The sequence below is a fragment of the Drosophila innubila genome, chromosome X (genome assembly GCF_004354385.1).
Source record: "Drosophila innubila isolate TH190305 chromosome X, UK_Dinn_1.0, whole genome shotgun sequence".
NCBI lineage: Eukaryota > Metazoa > Arthropoda > Insecta > Diptera > Drosophilidae > Drosophila > Drosophila innubila.
In genome coordinates this window covers 26,904,699-26,925,506 of record NC_047626.1, presented here as the reverse complement: position 1 = coordinate 26,925,506, position 20,808 = coordinate 26,904,699, and the positions used below count along the sequence as shown (strand labels likewise).

General features: G+C 38.3%; 1 protein-coding gene across 2 annotated transcripts in view; it reads right to left on the bottom strand.

Moving 5' to 3' along the window:
• LOC117791174 (transcription factor SPT20 homolog) overlaps positions 1 to 20,808 on the bottom strand; it is a 48,481-nt gene that overhangs the window by 9,476 nt on the left and 18,197 nt on the right. For both annotated transcript variants that reach the window (XM_034630856.1, XM_034630865.1), the window contains exons 2-7: positions 14,483 to 14,824; positions 5,555 to 5,738; positions 3,629 to 3,811; positions 2,189 to 3,553; positions 846 to 1,413; positions 454 to 759 (exon numbers count right to left, since the gene is read on the bottom strand). In XM_034630856.1, coding sequence (XP_034486747.1) covers positions 454 to 759; positions 846 to 1,413; positions 2,189 to 3,553; positions 3,629 to 3,811; positions 5,555 to 5,738; positions 14,483 to 14,824 — 2,948 coding nt within the window. The remainder of the gene's footprint in view (positions 1 to 453; positions 760 to 845; positions 1,414 to 2,188; positions 3,554 to 3,628; positions 3,812 to 5,554; positions 5,739 to 14,482; positions 14,825 to 20,808) is intronic.

Here is a 20,808-nt window from a genome sequence, read left to right as displayed (position 1 = left end):
TAATGCCTCAAGCTTCGGCGAGCCAAAAAACTTTTAAATGCCAGAGAGCTGGTATCCTGCTTTGATGTAATTGTGAATTGATTTTTAAATTTGAGTAAGCATTTTAATATCCATCTTTCAAAGTATCAATATCAGAAGCATATGAAATTCAAAATTTTCTGATATCTTCTATGCTTTAAAATTTCTGATATCCAATTTTGTAAAGAACAATATTCAATTAAAAATATGAATTAAAATTAAAATATATAAATTTCAAAAATAAATTACATTTGGCACTGCGTAAAAACTAATTTTTATGTACCAAAAAAAATATTATTCAGCTCATACCTACGAAGTTATATATAAAGGTTTTAATTTTTTGTATCACTTGGCTTAAGTTTCTTCAAATATGCTCATTTGCTTAGAAGTTCGAATAGCTTTTAGACAGTGTGAAGACTTAAATACGGTACAGACCTGATATGGTGGACATGGTGCGATTGTGATTGCCACGCACAAGCTCCGAGGGACGCAAACTTGGCTCCTCGACAACCTCCAATCCAGAATCCGAGTCGACGGCATCGTGTGTTGTTGTTGCTGTGGCTGTTGTTGTTGTTGTGACTCCAATTGGTGGTGCTGGGCCACTAAAGTGATTCTTCTTATAAATGTTATTGCTGTTGTTGCTGCTGTTGCTGTTATTGCTGGAGTGTTCTGCATTGAGATTGTTGCGCTGCACGGGAGCACGTAGTGGCGGCGGCAAAGGGGGCGGTGGAGGCCCATTAACTGTAGGGAAGAGAGAGCGAGAGAGAAAGAGAGAAAATTAATAATTAATATGATTAATCATGGTTGGGTCACACTGTACAACTTACCCATTGCCAGATTCTGCATAGGAGGCGCCGAGGAGACACGCTTAAGATTTCTATTGCTCATGTTGTTGTTGTTGTTGCCGCTGCTGTTGCTGTTGCCAATGTTGCTGCAGTTGCTGCTGCTGTTATTGTTGTTGTGTGTGGCAATATTGGGCGTGCTGCTTAACATTGTGGCGTCCATCAGATTGTTGCGTATCATTGAATTCCTGTGCGTCTGCTTTGTCCGCTCGGCAACATCCTCGGGCGGACAGACGCTTTCGTAGGTGTCACTCTTCACGCCTCCATTGAGCAGCTGATTCTTCAGATTCTGATTCAGATTTTGATTTTGATTCTGATTCTGATTTAAATTCAAATTCACATTCTTAGCACTATAATTATCCTTGATCGACGATTCGTATTTGCTGCTGTGCAGTCCGATCATCGAATGCGATTTGTTGCGATTCAACATACTTATGTTATTGTTATTGCTGTTGCTGTTGTTGCCGTTATTGCTATTGTTGTTGCCGCTGTTACCGTTGCTGTTGCTGTTGCTGTTGTTGCTGCTATAGTTGTTTCGCTTGTTGTTCAAATGCTGTGACAGGAGATTTGAGAAAGTTGACGTAAGTACACGTTTTGCAATGATTTACACAGGTTACTCGGATCGACTCTACACTGAAAAAAATAAGTGCCAGTGCTGATTTCCCTGACTTAAACTATGGATAATAGTTTCAATAACAACTTCTATATTTATTATTAATATTATTTTTGTAATTTACTAATAATACTAATAATTGAATTCAAAAATTTGAAAGGTTACCCTATCTGCTTATGGCAAACATTAATTAATTTTTATATACTAACGAACTTGTATGCTGTAAACATTTTCACAAAGTTATATAGGAGTGTTTCAAAAATAAAAATAATAAATATATGTAAGCCAACCAAAAAAAAATTAATGGTTTATTTCTGGAACACCAATGAAATAATAATAACAATAACAAATGTATGCAACATTCTAAGTCTTAAATAAATTGCTGGAACTGATTAAAGTGTAGAAATTTAAACAGATTTAAAATCAAGCAATCCTATCAATTACAGTTTTAAATTCCACTTCGCAAACTATTTAATAATAAAAAAACTAAAGCATACTTTTGGGCTGTGGCGTTAATGATCGATTTAATTGATTTTAACTTCAATTGATAAGTAAATAACTTAATGTGGAAATTGAATTATGACGTATACGAAAAATTTAATGTCAGTATTTGTATCATTTGATGTATTTTAAACATATTGCAGATAACTCTCCATATTCATTACTTGTATTATTTAAAAAAAAATAAATAGATGATTTCGCACAGTGTACTCACATGATTGCTATACTGTAGCACCACGTCAGTGCTGCGTGTGGAGCTGGCACTGGCAGAGCGCGAATGGGAGCCACTGTCGCGGGATCGAGATCTGCCTACATTGTATTTATGTTGTTGCTGTGACAGCAACTGTTGCTGCTGCTGTTGTTGTTGTTGCTGCTGCTGTTGCTGCTGTTGTGGTTGATGTTGCTGCTGCAATTGTTGGTGTTGCAGTTGCTGCTGCTGATGTTGGTGCTGGTGCTGTTGCTGATGTTGATGTTGCTTGCGTGATTCTTCGCGCACCAAATATATGTCTTCATAGTCATGATCGCCATTTTGATTGCCAATGTTGCTGATGTTGATGTTGCTGCTGCCATTGGCAATGCTCTTGTGTTGTTTGTAATTGTTGTTTGTGCTGCTGCTGTTGTTGTTGTTGTTGTTCTTGGCGCTGTTACTGATGTTGCTGCTGCTGCCGTGTCGATTGAAACTCTGACTGCGCAGTTGGTGATTGTGATTGTGACTGTGATTGTTGCTGTGACTGTTGCTGTGACTGTGATGATGACTGTTGCTCTTTGGCGAATTGAAGCTGGACGAGATGGACACAGATTCATCGGAGCCGCTGCCAGCGCCACTTGAGCTTGAATGGACATCGGCCTGAATGGTCATGATGGCATTGCCCGATTTCGTTTGCATTCCATGCTGATGCTGATGCAAATGCGAGTGCTGATGCGGATGCGAATGCGAATGCGAATGCGGATGCGAATGTGTCATCTGATGTTGCTTCACGCTGCTGCAGTCGGAGTCAACAAAGAGATCACGCACCCGATTATAGATGATCTCCTGTGGATCGTGCAAAAAGAACGATTCCCCCGATATGCTGCCATTCGGCGAGGGCGTGGCATACATGCCCCCATTCCTCATTGGATTCACATACAATCCATCGTTGGGCAACAATGCACCACCACTCGTGCCACTTGTGCCACTGCCGCCAGGTGCGCCACCATTGCAGCCATACAGCTTCTCAGAGGAACTTCGCGATTGTTGCGAATACAAAGCGTCGCTGTTCTTGCGCGTGATGCCGACGCCGACGCCAATGCCAACGCCGGCAGCATCTGCAGCCGCAGTCACTGCGGGGGGATGCAGATAAAAGGGCTCCACATCGGAGCTGAGCGTGGAGGAGGATTTTGATTTGATGGTGTTGCTACGGCTCGTCTGTTTACTCGAATTCGTGTTCGAGTTGCAGCTGCTGCTCAAGTGTTGTTGTTGCTGCTGTTGTTGTTGTTGCTGCTGTTGCTGATGTTGCTGCTGCTGTGTCTTGTGACGTGGTGCATGGCTCTTGCTGTTGTAGTCAACGGTGGTGCCATGCTGCACCAGCACATTGAGACACTGTAACAATAAGTTAAGCAAATATTCAACCATATTCAACCATATTCACATTGCCGATTTTCGATTTCTACTCACCTCAACCTGCTGATTTTCGGCAGCATCGTTAATCGGTGATTTTCCATATTTATCGAGCGATAATTTGGCACCATGATTGAGCAACCAACGCACCACTGACAGGTGGCCACGTGAGGCGGCAAAATGCAGTGGTGTCGCACCATCGCCATCCCGCAAATTCGGATCCACGCCCTGATCCTGCACCTGAAATTGACAAATCAAGCAACAGTTTAGCACTTGTCTGCTATTCTTTGTGTGCTATAATGATATGAGCTTAATTCTAAGCTTAATATTTGCATTAAAGGTTAACAAACGAATGTTAAATCTCACTCACTCACTTAATTGAAGCTGTTGAATTTACTCAGCTGGGTTTAGGGCAACATTCAAGTGTTTTCAAAATTCTTCTTCTTTTAATTTCGAATATATTGAAAATCTCAAGCACTAAAGCACTAAAAATAATGCTAGTCGTGTTATCTACGAATATAAATATGGCAAATTTCTCTTAAAATTTTAGCTATTTTTTTCAATTTGAAATTTGTATGAATGTCTCGTTTGCTGTCCAGGGAAAGCCTATATTTGTATTGATCAAGGTTTAGATAAATTGATCGGATTTAAATTCCTTCAAGTAACGAGATGTCGATATATCGGAAAATAGTAGAAAATTGTAATCACAAAATACACGTTTGTTTATTTGTTTTTTTATTGTTTTTGCAGAAAATATACAATAATTTTTGGAAAAACGTACTAAAAATTAATCGGTTAGTTCCAGTTAACGGTTCTGGTATTGTTCCCTCATTAAAAGCAAAGTTATTGTCATTGTCTTATAGAATTATAATTGTCATAAGCACATAATAGATTGTCTATTTTATGAATTTTTAGTTTTTCTCTCTTTCTATCTCTCTCTCTCTATTTGTTAGCATTAAATACGTTTTCACATGCTCTACAAGGATTCGAAAAGCAACTGTAAAGTGTCAGGCGATCTGTCAACATTGTTTTCTGACTTGGCCGCAGATTGTGTTGCAGTTGCATTGCTTGCTAGGTGGACACTTCTGAGACCCACATGCAACAGAAGCAACACATGCAACACATTGTGTGGAAAGTGGTTAGTCTCAGCTGCAACTTCAGTTTTAGCTGGAGATTGAGCATTGGCAATGCAAAACTATTTAGTTCAATTTAGAAAGGTGATTTTCCACTGGTACCCAAAGTCGGTCTGCCAAGATGTCCAGTTTATGTCGCAGCATGCAACTAATGTAACGCAGAGATAAAGAGAAAGAGAGTGAGACAGAGAGAGAGAGAGAGTGAGAGAGAGAGAGAGAGAGAGAGAGGAAGAGGAGAGCATTATCAATGCTGAATGATTATATAGAACATTGTTAGCATTACGATTGCGACAACTTCTCCTCTGACTCAACGTGGACTGGGATTTGGGACTTGGGACTTTGTCTAGCGGGACAATGCTAATCCGCTTGATAAATTGCATAGGCCATGCAGAAAACTGGTCAAGAGACTTTGAACCGTTAGCAGTACGACGATGATGAAAAAAAAAACAGGACAAAAACGAGTTCAAAACTGTTCTACAACGTCGTTTTATATTCTGCTTCTTTGTTATTGGGCAAAGACATTACACTAAATTCAACAGTAAATTGAACATGAATATTTTAGATATTTCGATACCCTTTTCTTGTTAGTGAGTTGATTTTATGTGTCGAAAAGCGATGTAAACTCGTTTCCAAACTATTGCATAAATATAATCGAAATAATTATTTTATCAATTTGGGAATCAGAGCAGATTCTCGAACTAATTTGTATTATAATATTTATTTGCTAATATACTATTTGAGTAATTAACGAAAAAGAATAGATAGTTGTTTTTTTGTTTTGTTTTGTTTTTTTTTTTATAGTTGTTTAGTAGATTTTTGAAAATGCTGGCAACCCTGGGTGAGTACTCACCATCCATTTGAGGCAATCCAAGCAGCCCATTTGTGAAGCCGCATGGATCGGTGCCATTCCGTCGCGTGCTCGAACGTAAAGCGAACCGCCTGCTTCAAGCACCAGAAACTTGAGCACCTCCAAATGCCCCTCCTGGGCGGCAAGATAAACGGGCGTGACATCGTTGTCCATTTGCGTATTGGCGCTGCAAATGTGAAAGGAATACGTAGAACACAGATCAAGAGATCAGACCATTCAATTAGTTTACTTTGGTAAAGCTCAGTTCATTTTTAGTTGCATTAAAGTCACAAATTTAGTTAAAGAGTTTTGGGTTAATGAGCAAAAAGTCAACACAGCGCACAACATTCGAACCGCATCGCAGTTGAGAAAACGATTTTGTAAGACGGTATGCAGCACAAAACAAAGCAAAAACAATAAAAAATGCTAATGGTCTCCATATAAAGATATGTTGATACTAATTAAAGTATCATCAATGCCAGCGTAAAAAGTGGACAGATAAAAGAAAACAGAAAACAAGTTGACAGATTGCGTTAGGGTCGCAACTCTCTATGGTTGCCAACTCGTTTTTGTTTTTGTTTTTCCTTGTCTTTTCTTTTTCCTATCGATGCCAAATATTATAGACTTCATTCTAGACTTTAAAGTTCAAATATTATTGTATAAATATATGTATGTCGGATATGGAGATGATATTTAAAAATGTTAATAATGCAATTTAAAGAACCTACTCGTACTCCGCTGCACCAGAACCAAACATTAATTGTTTTTCGACTTTAATATTAAATTTAAAACTAGAGTAGAATTTAGAATTTATTCCAAGCACAACCAAGTTTTAATCCCCTTTCGAACCGTTTTTCTGTATTAACGCGTCAATCTCAAAGACTATAAAGGAGTATTGAGAGACTCCAAGTTTGTTCTATAATTTCTGGGAAACATACGCAGATCAAGTTTTTTAAAAAGGTAAAGTTATTGTCAGTATCCGTTCAACTTTCAAAGGAAGCATGAAACAGCCAAAAACTATGACTATTAAAACTTTGACATCATAAAGGTAGTTGAAAATCAACATTTCGTAAAAGTAAAAACAAATGTAGAAAGTTTAACCTTAAAATAAAACTACGAGTATGTTAAATTGAAAGAGATGAAATAGTGTAAATTGTTAGCAGCAAAATAAAAGATGCACTCACAATAAATATCGATTTGTTTAGCTATTTTAAAGCACACTTATACATTAACATTTGTTTGCTCTGCCTACTTCTTAGTTGATAAGTTTTCTCAGTTAATATTAAGTGGAGAGTAGGAAAAGGGAAAGATAATCCATAGATTCTTCAATCAAGAAACTGTTCAGTGTTTTTAAATAAATGTAGTATATGGAAGTAGAATTGAGAAATGAAAGAGGATCCACATTGGATTGCATTGACTGCCAAGAGATGATGTCTCACCTAACGACGCTGCGTCGATTGTTTTGCTCCTTTCGACCCTGCCCCGCCCCGCTGGCCATGAGGGTCGTCGGCTCATCCACATTGTTGGAGTCATGCAGCTGAGCCTCATTGGCAGCGGAAAGTTTACGTTGATGTGCCTCCATCATTCGTTCACTGAGGTTGCTCAGATCCTCCGTGTGATCTTTCTTATTACTGCTGTTGTTGTTGTTGTTTTGGTTTTGATTTTGGCTGTGATTATGTAAGATTGATGTTGTTGTGGCTTCAGCCACGTTCTCCGCATCCGGATCGTTACAGTGACTGTGACTGTTACTGTTACTGCTGGCACTGCTGCTGCTCCGACTGTGACTGTGACTTGGACTATGACTGTGAGTGGGACTGCTGCTCAGGATGTCAGTGGTTACACAGTTGACCTCCGTGGAGATAATGGTGTGAATGTCATTGTTGGACTTGCTCTTCTGCTTGCTGCGACGGTACGAGGTCAGACTTGTAGTCATTCGGCCGAGCAGGCCCTTTTTAACGTTGATGGTCGAAAAGTAGCTAAGGATTTGGATGTTTTGTTTTTTTTTTTTTGTTGGAGCAGGTGTGAATGTGTGTGCCAGTGTGTGTATGTGTGTGTGTGTGTGACTGGACAAGTGGCTCTGTGTACGACGTGATTTACTGTGCACGAAAGAGACGCAACGAAGCACGAGACAGAAGACGAAAGACAATGACACAGAAGAGCATCGGGGGAGGTGGATAGATATAACTATTATATGTATTTAGTGGCTAAATGTGATACAGGGTGCAATTGTTGTGCCAAGTATTTGAATGATGATGCTTGATTCCCTTCGCTTACCTACAGATTACGGATTACGGATTACGTATACGACGTATGAAAGTCGCATTCAATTTCACAATGCGATAATACAGTTCATAGAATCGACTTTAGTTACATCGGTCTTGTTTTCCCCAATACCGTTAACACAAGCACACACACAAACAAACAGAAAAGAAACTGTTAAAAGAAAAATCACTTTGATATTGAAGAAATTGTTGTTTTGCTGCGTTTTCGATTTTTGATTATCGATTTTATTGTCTTATGCTTCCGTTTATTTGCATATCAAGTTTGTCTGTTGGCTTAAACACACTGTTAGATATTTAAATCAATCGCTTCAAATATTTCTCCCTCTCTATTTCTCTTGCTCTCTCGTAACCGAAAACAGAAACCGAAAGTTGCAACTTGGGACTGGACGCAGTGCGTCTGCAACTGACTCGCAAAGTGGCCACCTCGCGATTGAAGCATCTCTCACCTGGCTCAGCAAACTTCTAGCGCATTTGCTGCCCATTTTTCTATCGTTTTGTTTTGTTTCTTTTTTTCGGGTGAAATTAGCAACAACAAAAAACACGAAAATCAAAAAAAAAAGCAGAAAATGCGATGCAAGCAGATCACACACTGTAGATGTTTCTCTCTGTGTGTTACGCCCGAACAGGTCTTGTCTCTGGATCTGTGTCTGAGTCTGAGTCAGTGTGCATTTGTTACTGTTTTCGTTAACGTTTTCCGACAGTGCACAGTGGAACAAAAGTGTTGAGCAATACAGCAAACACATAGTTTATCATAATTGAACAAGAGAAATGCAACATTATGGAATATGAACTAACATTTAAGTTACTCTTTTGAAACTGCTTGTTCTGGATTTGAAAGACATCTGAATTATTTAACAAAGGCTTGAAAATAAATCAAAGATAACAATTGATTTCAATCGTTTAAAAATTTATGGTAAACTAAAATTAGGCTAACGATAGATACAACAAAAATTAAATCACATTAAACACTATTGGTTACTTCCAAATATTTTTATATCGAATAAACAATTTAATAAATTGAATTTAATAAACAATTATCAAGCTACATAAAATATATTTTCTTTTGTTATTTTCTGTATCCCAACTTGTTAAATGTTTGTGACTTTTTTTTAATATATATTAAAACCTAATAATATTTTTTGATTATATCCAAAAATAATATTTAATAAAATCAAAATAACAAATCAACGATTTTAGTTTAACAAAAAATGCAATAAGAATTAAGTTAGCTATGCCAATATATATTTCAGTTAGATGATTGTATATTTTTGTATCTTTAGCTTGTCCCACTGTGCTTTCCCTAATTCATGTTGGCGGCGCTGGTGTTGGCGTCAGCATCGCTTTGACTGAGCGGCTGAGTGGCGGCCACTTCATGGATATTGCACACCAGACGCTCCAGCTTCAGTCTCTCAAGTGTTGAGTCTCAAGTGTCGAGTCTCAACATTTCAACGAGATCGAGGAATGAAGCTGGCGGTCCAGTTGCTTTCTTCAGTGAGCGACTTGGCAACTTTGCGACTTGACGACTTGTTACATTTTCCAGCTTTTCGCTACAGAAATGAATTGTAAACCAATTAAAGTTGATTTTTCATCTTCATGTTTTGTTGCTGCCGCTGCTGCTGCTTCATTTTCTTCTACTTGTATCTATTTCTTTCTTTTTTTTTTTATAGCGCACCCGTCTGTCTCGTCTACCTCCTGTCCCCAACCCCAGCCCGCCGACTACCCCCTTTTGTCGATTCGCTAGTAGCGTGTTTTTTATTCGCCTCGACAGCTTCTTGAGCTTCTTCGGCTTCTTTGCTGGTGGAGCGTCTTCAGCTTTGGCTTTGTAGGTGAAAATACAGTAAATTGCGAGTACGTATTAAGTAGTCTACCCAATTTTGTTGTGCCCATTTTATAATTGCAATTTAATAATTATATTTTTCTTCATTTATTATCTCTTCATTTTTGTTTAATATTTTTAATATCCATTTGCTTGTTAGCAGTAAGCAAAGTCTCGAAACTGCGATAATTGCAGAGAGCGTCGTTACGATCGCGGTTGACAGTTATGCCCGTTTATCTCTATCATTATGACTAAAGATCTAGTCTACAGATCTTGATCTTTCTTTCTGATTTTTAATTGAACATTTGCGTGTCGCAATAATTGCAGAATGAAAGCAACTCTCGTCGTAAGTATGTACGTCAAAGATCTCAGAACTGAATATTTTTAACTTAAATATCAGCGTTAACACAATTAATGTTTGCATATTATTTCAATAATATTTCTATGATTTCTTCAGTTTCCTAGTATCTGTTACTATAGTAAAAAATGATTTCATAAATGTCTGAATATAGCATAAAAATATAGAGCACACCGTCTATATGGATAAATAGGAAAAACTCAGAGAGATTTCTCTACTTAAATAAGAAAAATTATAGTATTAATATCATAAAATGAATCTGTTAGCATTTCATCCTGGTAAATCAACTTTTTTCTGATCTCAATAAGTTTCTTTCTCTGTTGTACATTATATCTGACACATCTTCAATCTTTTATATTATCTATTGTAACGCACGGCATTTTTTCATCTCAATTTTAACTATCCAACCTTTAATTCTATTATTGTTTTATAGTCTTATTAGGCATTTTCATATAATACTTTCTCTCAAGTCTTCAAATTTTTATATTGAAAGTGATGCTTATCCCTTTAGAACTGCCATTACAATTACCCTTTTTTTATTTATTATTTCATAATATTTTGCAGTTTCAAAGGAATCCATTCTATAGGGCTTTTTATCCAATATATTAAAGAACACTGTTTTATATTTATTATACTGTATTGTATTGTATTTTTATTGTTCTTTAAGACTTCTTTGTTAATCCATGCACAGAGTAAAAGACGCCACACAGTTTGCCACTTGAATTTAGCATACATATTTCGTATTTGCTTTTAATTTGTGTTTTCACTACATTTTATATTATTTCGATCTTTTTTTTCTGAGGCGTGCCCTTTATTTGAGCAGCTTATTCGCACACACCCACACACACATAAAAACACCATCAAAAATAGAAATAAAAAAAAAATTAAATAAAAATAACTGCAAAGGGAAAACAAAGCAAAATTGCTGCCGAGTGTCGAGTGGTTGCAAGTCCGATTCTTCGGCCGGTGGGGCAGCTGCTCATTGCTTGGCCAATTGATTATTGTAACTGATGTGGGGCTACCTTTTCATGGTTGCGGCTTGAACACCACACAACACAGGTTGTTGCTACTGTTCGTTGTCTGCAATTGTTGTTGCTGTTGCTGTTGTTGTTATTACTGAGGATTGCAGTTCTTTGGTACACTGAGACTGTTAATTAATTCGCGTTCCGATTCGTTAACTGCATTCGAAACACTTTGAAGCGCGAAATTTTGTTTGTTGTTGGTGTTGTTGTTGGTTGTGGTGTTTGCTGACCAACACGACGCGGCGCAGGCCTTCAACGGCATCGAGTGGGCGATGTGTGGGCGTGGCCGCACGGCAACAAACGCTACGTACACGGCAATTGCGGCATTTGAGCGTTAAAACTACGAAAAGCGCCACGAACAAAAAGAACAACTAAAATCAAAACAAATTCAAAATTCAAATTCATCTATCGCCACATGTTGTTGCCGTTGTCGGTTGTTTGGCTGTCGGTTGTTCGGTTGTAACGGTTGTGCTACGGCAAACAACGGTAACAACGTTGCCCAGTAAAGATGGAAATGGAAATGAAAATGGAAACGAAGACGCTGCACGACAAAGCACCGTTCGCTTCGAGTTACCAAACGCGAATAGATGCTAAAGCGACCAGCGGCCAGCAACCAACTGACGACAACACCAGCACCACCACCACCACCACCATCAACAACAACAACAACAGCAACAACTAAGGAAAACGGCATCGACAACGCCAAGAAGCAAAGCAGAAACCAGCTTTGCCACAAGAAGCGTTTACTTGGATTCAGAGCCTATCATCAAATGTTTTGTATACTCATACGATATTATCCAATGATTCTGCTGCTGCTGCTTCCCCCTTTCCTTTATCTTGTTATGCTTTCCCTCTTCTACTTGAACTCCACATGGGTTGCTTCAGCAAGCAATGTCAATAGATAGGTTACATCTCATAGAGATGAATCCAAAAGATAATGCGGTACTCCAAATTCTGAATAGAAATTATCACATTGTATTCTCATGCAATAAAATATCATTTACTAAGATATCATATAATATGTAGAATACATTAAGAAATATAATTATTTAATGCTATAAAATACCAAAAAAAAAAATATTTGTTTAAATTTATGAAGAATTTCGCTAGCAACCCAACAATTCTTAAAAAAGGTCTTGAATCTCGAAATAATTTTAATTTTAATTTTTTTTTTTGTCAATCAGTATTGTCTTTCTACGCATAATTAATTGGAATCTACAATGTATTTAATATTTTACACTCCAAAAATGTATAACAACTTATTACAAAAACTGCAAATGTTATGTCATATTTTCTTGGGACCAATGCATAGTTAACCACAAATTACTGGGTTAGTTGGTGAGTTATTAATGATAATACCAGCATGGTAAGCAATATAATAAATAATGGCAACTCATTAAACAGCCCTCGCAGTGCGCAGTGTTGTTGCTGCTGTGTCAGTTGTCATGGCAATTGCACTGGCGTGTTTAATAAATATGAATTGAAGAGGAGAATTGAAGCAAGCCGCATGGCATAGTCACAACCAGAACCGGAGTCAGAGTCAGAGTCCGCGTCAGAGCTGGCCAAACCAGACCAAAGACCTGGCTAGTCAGTTAGTGGACTCCTTTGCGCAGTTGCTCCACTTGCAATTGTAACTTGTTGCAACTTGCAACTGGGAACTGGCAACATGCAACGGTGCTTTGTGCTGGTATCGCCAACTGTTGCCAGTCGCCATGTAGCCAATCTAGCTTTTCCTCCTGGCATTCAGTTGGAGCATAAAAATAGCACGCCTGGATGCTTGGTTGGTTACCCAAGCCGATCCATGTGGCTATCTGGTTATCTGCTTAGCTGGTTACCCGTTTACCTGCTTACCAGCTTACCTGACAAACTGGCTACCTAAGTTTGGGTCTAGATTTGACTACCTCGCTCGCCTTGCTCAATGAATCAATGTTCAGAACGCGTGCTCTCCATTGGTATTTAGGTGACTCCAAGCAAAGCTGCCACTGAATCTGACTCTGGCCAAAGATGCCACAGTAGGTGGGCAGGTGGTGCAGTTGCAGCTACAGCTGCAGCTGGAAAGCGATCTCAATCAGTCATGGAGCCCATGCTGCGATTGTGTGCATGGATCATTTGCCACCATAGTTGGCAATCTCTTGTTCTTTTATGTTCTCCCATTGTTTTGTAGCTATAATTATGAGATCATCAGCTTTAATTATTCGCATTTAATTGCCTTGACTGCAATCGATCAAGTCGGCCAATGCTCATTAAACACAACTCTAAGAGTATACAAACAGTGAAACAGATAGATCTCTCTTAATTGTCAGATAAATACAGTCTTAAACTTATAAATTTATCAACTTTTAATGAGAGGCGGAATTAGGTCAGTTTCTGAACCACTTGCGAATTATAAGCGCGAAGTTTCAATAGTTTGATTAATTCTCAAATGAACTTTAGTAACTCGACTCGCTAATAAAATTTACATATATGACTTATAATCTTCAATTAATCAACAGACTTGCATATTTACGACATGTTAGTTAATTTATATTTTTGACTTCTGAAGTAATTTTATTTTAAATGCATGCCTCTCTATTTTGCAAAATGAACACATTTAATCTAAGTTTGTTGATATCCAAATGGGATTATTTAGTAATCGATTGCAAATTGTTTTTTTATTCCATTGAAAATATAAGATACGCAGTTTTTTCAAAATTCATAAAAACTTTCTTTAAATAAAGAAGTTTCCTATCTTTTGATATACATTTATATTTTGAACATCATTACTATCGCTTTTCTAAAACGCTATTATTTTGATTGATTGAAACGAATTAAAATACTTTTTGTTGTTAGAATATGTATAAAAATGTTCAATAGTAGTAGTTAGTATCAGGGACATTTTCAGGACAAAAGTATTTAATTGTATATACTTTTAAATTTAAATTTAAAATTTATTATCTTTCCTCTCCGTTTGATAGATTTCGACTTTCATTTGAATGACAGATTTCTATTTAGTTCGTCTAGATTAATGGAATGCTTCTCATTTGAATGATGTTATTGAACCAACAAATACTTGAAAATCATTTGAGTTATACCGCATTTGAGCCAGTATTTCCAGCTAATTGCCAATTGAGAAATGTCAACTGTTGTCGATAATGATATGGGGCAAGTAAATGCAATACAATTGCAATAAAGAGCTGCAAATCACGCAAACTGTTGACTGTCGACTGTAGACGGCCAAATGAGGAAAGTCGCTCTAAATTCGTGTCGGCACTTGTCGCAATCATTTAAATAAGCACCGTTCCACCGGAGTTGTCTACTTAATTTCCCCTGCAACTTCTCCTGCTACTAGAGAACTAGAGAACAAAGCTTTCACACCGAGACAAAACTGTACTGAAAGCTGCACGACTTTTGCTTTTAATTTATTGTGCTTCATTTTGTTAGTTGGTAGATAGTCGTAAATGCAACATTGCTTACCAAATGTCAACGGATGCGGAAACCAGCAACTGGACACAGTCCAGACATCCTCTGGCAGCTGCATAATGCAATGCTAATGCTCCTCCATTGGGCCTTTCGTTACCAGAAATATTGCCCGGATGCATTGGACTACCCATATTCATGCTGATCGGCATCCCGGCCAGATACGAATCCAGCTGATGGGCATGCATTCTGTTTAGGTTATGATTGCTCTTATTGGTGTTGGTATTATTGTGAATTTTATTATGCGCTTTGTTGTTGTAGATATTGTTTAGTTTATTGTTATTGTTGCTGATGTGCTTCAAGTGTAGATGCGAATTGAGCGCATAGTCGTTAATGGTTCTGCAAAGGAACAATTAAATAAAATACATTTATTTTATTAGTAATAAATAATTTATACCTTCATAAAATATAATATTAAATTTAAAAAAATATTTAATACTGATTTGCTTAAAATTAGGTTTGGCCACAAAACAACGTTGCCTACTTTTAAGCTGCTAGTCGAAAGCATTAAACATAAAAGTGTTGCCTTCTTTTGGGCGCAGAAAAGAAAATCATAACAAATGACTTAAGTTGCGAACTTGACTGCTAGCGCTCAAAAGTAGACAACACTTTGCATTTGCGCGGGCACTTAATTATATAAAATGGTTTTAATTAATGTTTGTTTAGCCACACGCATAGACACACACACATACACACACACTGCTTATTTTGAATAGATTTAATTTCGCTTGGATAAATTGGCCCATGCCATCTGAGTTAACCGGGTCAGTTCCATACGCAAGATTTTCGAAGTCACATTAACAGTGTGTGGCACTTGCCCCATGTGACACACATACACATAAAATTCGGGTGCCACTTCCGCACACGAAACTCGAGCAAAACTCATAAACTTGACTCTTCACATAGTAAACTGGCAGCGACAATTTAATTGAATAACAAAGTGAAGAGAGAGAGAGAGAGACAAAGACAAAGACAGAGTGAGAAAGGGGGAGAGATGAAACTGACGAACCGACAAAGTTGACTTTTAGCTGTTGTTAATGTTGTTGTTAGTCTGTTTTGTCTGCGTGCTTCTGACAGTTTTAAAACGAAGACAGAAAGCAACTAAAATACCAAAGCCACTTTCTTTAAATTTATTGCGTCAACAGTCTTAAATTAGTTTGCCAAAATGAGGTGCTTGTAGCAGGTGCCACAAGAGGGCGGCTGGTGCTGCACACTAAGGTGCTGAGAACACAATTTGGCCACTCAAATGAGGGCCAGTTGGTCAGTTGGTACAACTTCACAGCTGTTAACCACAACAGAACCGGAATTGTTGGGTGAAAAAATCACCTCAATTGACCATAATAAATATGACACTTTTTGTGCAATCAAACGATAACAATCCAGAACTATCTATATACATAATTGAAATAGATCTAAATATTTAAGGTATTTGTCGACAATTATCAAGAGGTTTCCTAACAGCTCTCTTCAACTCTACAAGTCTTTGATTCAAGTTGATTACCGAGAAAGAGGATAAACTGTGTGTATTGTGCAAAATATCATCTAAATTCAAATATCTGATTAATTTAAAAATTGGGATTTATATTGTTAGGTTATTTCCTATATTTATGAAAAACATCACACTCCCGTGGGATCTGTGAATTATAGATCTGACCTACAGTCTTAAAGCGTTCTTTTCATTTAAAAACAAATTTTACTCTTGATCTGAAGCAGAGTATTAATCGATATATGGAAGATATTACCATATAAAGGAATATTCCAACGGCATTCATGTAAATTCACGTCACATTTAAATACAATTTCATTTTTAGCTCACTTTTTGCACCACAACAAAAAAAAAAAAGGTTGAGAAAAGCACATTTCGATTAGACAAAAAATCGATGCGTTGCGTTATCGATGGTTTACCTCAATTTAATGGCAACATCGCGACACTTGACGCATGGCACTTTGGTATTTGTCGCTTTGGTTGCATCTCCTGACCCTGATCCTGATCCTGATCCATTGCCTGCTTCTACTTCTACTCCATTTCCGTTTCCATTTGATGGAGTTTCCACTGCTGCTTTTTCCACAGACTTTTCACTTGCTTTTTCAGCAGTTGCTTCATTTTCTTGGGCTGTGACTACTGTGGCATACTGAGCCTCATTTTCAGGCAGCTCGTCGGCTTCTCCATCAGCATCCATTTCAGTTTCGCTGGCAAAATCCACAATCAGCTGCTCATCATCATCATCATCTGCGGAGTTGCCACATTGTCGCCTGCTGAAGTAGCCGACGTGCTGCTCGACTCCGGCATTGGCATCGAGCAGGATTCGTTCGTACGCGGCGCTTTCGTTTTCGCTGAGGGCGAAACGCTGCTCGAAAACCCGCATGGGTAAAGCACTTTGACGCAGGAGCTCCATACGCTTGTGCCGCAGCTCAATGGAAAAGATGAGACGGACACGCACCAGACGCCTGAGACCCTGTTGTGTGGAGCGGGCACGTTGCAGTCGCCGTCGATTGTGACGCAACTCAAGTTTCTCTAGGCCACGCAGCGATTTCTCTGCCGCCGCCGACGTCGCTGCAGTTGCTCCTGCTCCTCCTCCTCCGCCGTTTGCACTGTAATCCAATGCGGAGCTGAGATCCAAGGCGCTGCGCGTGCGTCGCCAGGGCACGAGATCAAAGTGCGAAAACTTGCGTTCCCCCAGCTCCGTCCAGGGATGGAAATTGACCTGATTGACGGCGCTATTGCCCTGCCGCAGGATCCAATCGGATGAGGGAGTCGATGAGGCCGTTGTCACCGCACGTTCTGTTGGCGCCTGACGCACATGCGCATTCCTGGCGCTGGCTTGCGGCTTGTGGCGTTTATATCGCGGCACCAGAGTCGCCTCCAACATGCGCTCATCCAGACCGTAATCGCGACGCAACAGCTCCAACTCCAATTCCCTGCTACTTGCCGTATACTGAGCACCGTTCCAAACGATGACCGGTCGCGTTGACAGATCCGCGGACAGTGCCTCAACGCTGGGCATGTTCTCGCACCGATTTCGAGTTTGCCACAAAGAGCAAAGTTGCAACTCTGAGTTTGTCTTCCTCTTCCTCTTCTGCTACTGCTTTTGCCACTTGTTGACCGGCTACGAGTTGCGAGTTGCGAGTTTTGTGTTTCGGGTTTCGGGTGTCGGGTTCACATTCGTTTTGTCGTGTTCTCGTTGTCGCAATTTGTTGATTGCTTTTTAATATTTACCGTCGACGTCGACGTCGCTTTCCGGTTTCCGTTATTATTTTTTTAATATTTTTTTTTTTTTTTGCCCGTCCGACGTCTGTGCGCCGTGACGCCGTCGCCGCAAATGTTGCTGGCCAAATTCAAATCAAACTCCGACTCTGACTCTGACTCCGACTCTGCCAAAACAGCAGAGGCACGCAACGGAGGCGAAGAGGGGGAAATAGCTCTGCGTTTTGCCCTATGCAAAACTGAGACGTCGACGTCGACGTCGGCGGCGCGGTCGACGCTATTGCGATGATTAAATGTATGTAAGCGCGTCTGAGTTTATACAACAACATTATTGTTGTTGTTTGTCATGTTTGCTCAACATTGGAGTCACAACAACAGCAACAAAACATCGCCCCTCCCCCGCTCCCCCTCTCTATCTGTACTCTCCCCCCTTATCTCTCAGCTATGGCACTTTATGCGCTTTTATTGTTATTTATTTATTTTCACGCTTACTGCCATGTCACCAGGCCAATGCGACTGCGCTGCCGACTGCGCAGCTGACTGCGCTACCTGCGCCGACGCTCATTTCAAATGTTTCACTTGGCTGCGCACGCGTCAACAATAATAACAATAACAAAAGCAACAAAAACAAAAACAACAACTCGCATTGGGGGCCGCAGTTGGGGGTCGATTAACATTGTTATTGTTGCTGCCGCTGCCGCTGCCGCTGCTGTTGTTCTTCTTGCTGTTGTTGCATGCCCCATTCAAAAATTCACAGTTCACAGTTCTATTCTCAGCTAATTGACAGCCGCTGACCATTTATATTACCAAGTACCTATATGTACAATTTGGCAATCAGATCAGACAACAGTATTAACATTAATTTAATAAAAATTAAATTATATTATTAAAAATTTCACAGATTTCACTGTTTTAGCATAATTCGTAAATCTGTTAAATTGTAATAGACCCTAAAAATTCTCTAATACATATATCTCAAATATTACTAACTTATATTGAAAACTTATAAATAGATATTATATTATATGTGGAATGTTTGTGTATAACAATATCTCATTTTCTATACTAATACCGCTTAGTGTCTTCTGGCACAACAAAGAACATATAGTATAAGAGATATTATATAAAACAAAAATTTAACTTTTGGGTTATTTTTATTTTATTTTTTTAAAAAATCACTATAAACGCAGTAATAAATAGCATACACATAAAAATATATTGTATCCATAGATGATTTCTTTCTTGCATTACCCAAAATTGGGGCTTTCTAAGATATTATCAAATTATATTTATAAGTTTGTGGTAAATGATTGATGCCATATTTATGTATGTCACTAGTGTGAATGTGTTGGATTTGGATTGGAATTGGATTCGATTTCTGCAAGCGACGATGATGATTTTGACAACCTTCGAGTTGAGTTTGAATTTGAATATAAAAGAAATACGTGAAATGCGGTAGACGATGAAACCAAAACAAATCTATTAAGTATAATAGACTTTGTTATAGATATTTGCATTATAAATGCACAGGGCAAATGTTTATGGCCTGGTCGCCTTTCTAAGCCAGATGCGAAGACCAACTTAAATACTTGTTTTGGCCCCATACTCGTAGTTTCACAGAGATAGACCTTAATTGCAGGCCTCATGTGTCAACAGATTGCCCCCACTAATGGAAGTCATCTTTGACATTTTCAGTTTCAGTTTTAGTTTCATTTTCATTTCCATTTCAATTTCATTTTTCGGGGTCGAGACAAAGTCAAGATGAGCCAACGATTATGAAATTGAATCCACTCAAAAATGCAAGCGATGAAAATGAAATGATTGTCATCCATTGAAGGTCGAGGACTGTCATACATTTTAATCTACATATATGTATATGTGGGTATATACAGAGCTAATGTCGGTACAGATCCAAAACGGAAGTTTCGACAGGGCACGAAATGCGGGCGGTGACATTCACCGAGCGCCATTGAACCAGAAATCACGAAAACTCTTTACGCTGCTTAAGCATGACTCACGGGCTGTACGGCAGAGGTGGGGAGGCGTAATGGAAAAGGGCTTTACCAAGTTCCGGGCATATTTATGAGCCAGGCGCGAAATCAACTTAAGACAATGTTTCTAACTCCAAACCAGCTCAGTCAATGGAAACGCATCAACTGCCCACTTGACTCGATCTGTTCATTGGATTGACTGACTGACTCACTAACTAACTGACTGACTAACAAACTAACTAACTGACTGACGAACTGTGTACCTAACTCACTGCCTGCCTTTTTCTACAAGAAATCTCGATGCGCTTGAGTTGAGCAACATGCAAAAGTTCTACAAATTTTGCAGCTCGTTGATCAAGGGAATATATATATGCATATATGTATATGCTTATATACATGTATTTAGGATATTTCCTGTGTAATTACATGAATAATTGATGAGTAGAATCGTTCATTATATTCATGATTTTAAGTACGAACACTGCTTTATAAATAGAGGTATTTATGTAGTCCCAACTATATAAAGAGAACTAAACTTGCACACTCCATTATACGTTTCAGATCATTAGAATTAAACACTACCTTTACAATAATTCATGTCAAGAACGAGAAACAGAAATTACTAGAGGCATATTTCAAAGGAGTGTTTCAATTTATTGATGGCTTTTATTACAAACCGCGGACATAGGATTTAAATGTTAAAAGGAAACACATATACACTCATAAAAAAGCAGTTCGATTCGTTCTACAAAAAGATTTCTTAAATTAATCCTGTTTCGGTCAAAAATTTTTTTTAGAACGATTCATTCTCTAATTTTTTTACTTTAAGAGCGATTCTATCTTAAAGCATAAATAGCCGTTAAAAATTAAAAATTAAAAAAAATTCTTAAATTAAGAATTATGTATACTAAATAAAGACTGTTTCGTTCTAATATATGTATGTACGTTCAGAAAAATAGAGATTGACAGGTATAAAACTAAGTACAATATAACTTGAATTAAGAACTTTAAATCTTATATATTTTTTGCGTTTGGATGCTTAGAATTCTTAAATGGTTCTTGTCTGCTATGAGAAGCTCTTCGACAGCCACTGAATAATTAAGACTGTAGTTAAGGACTCTATATAA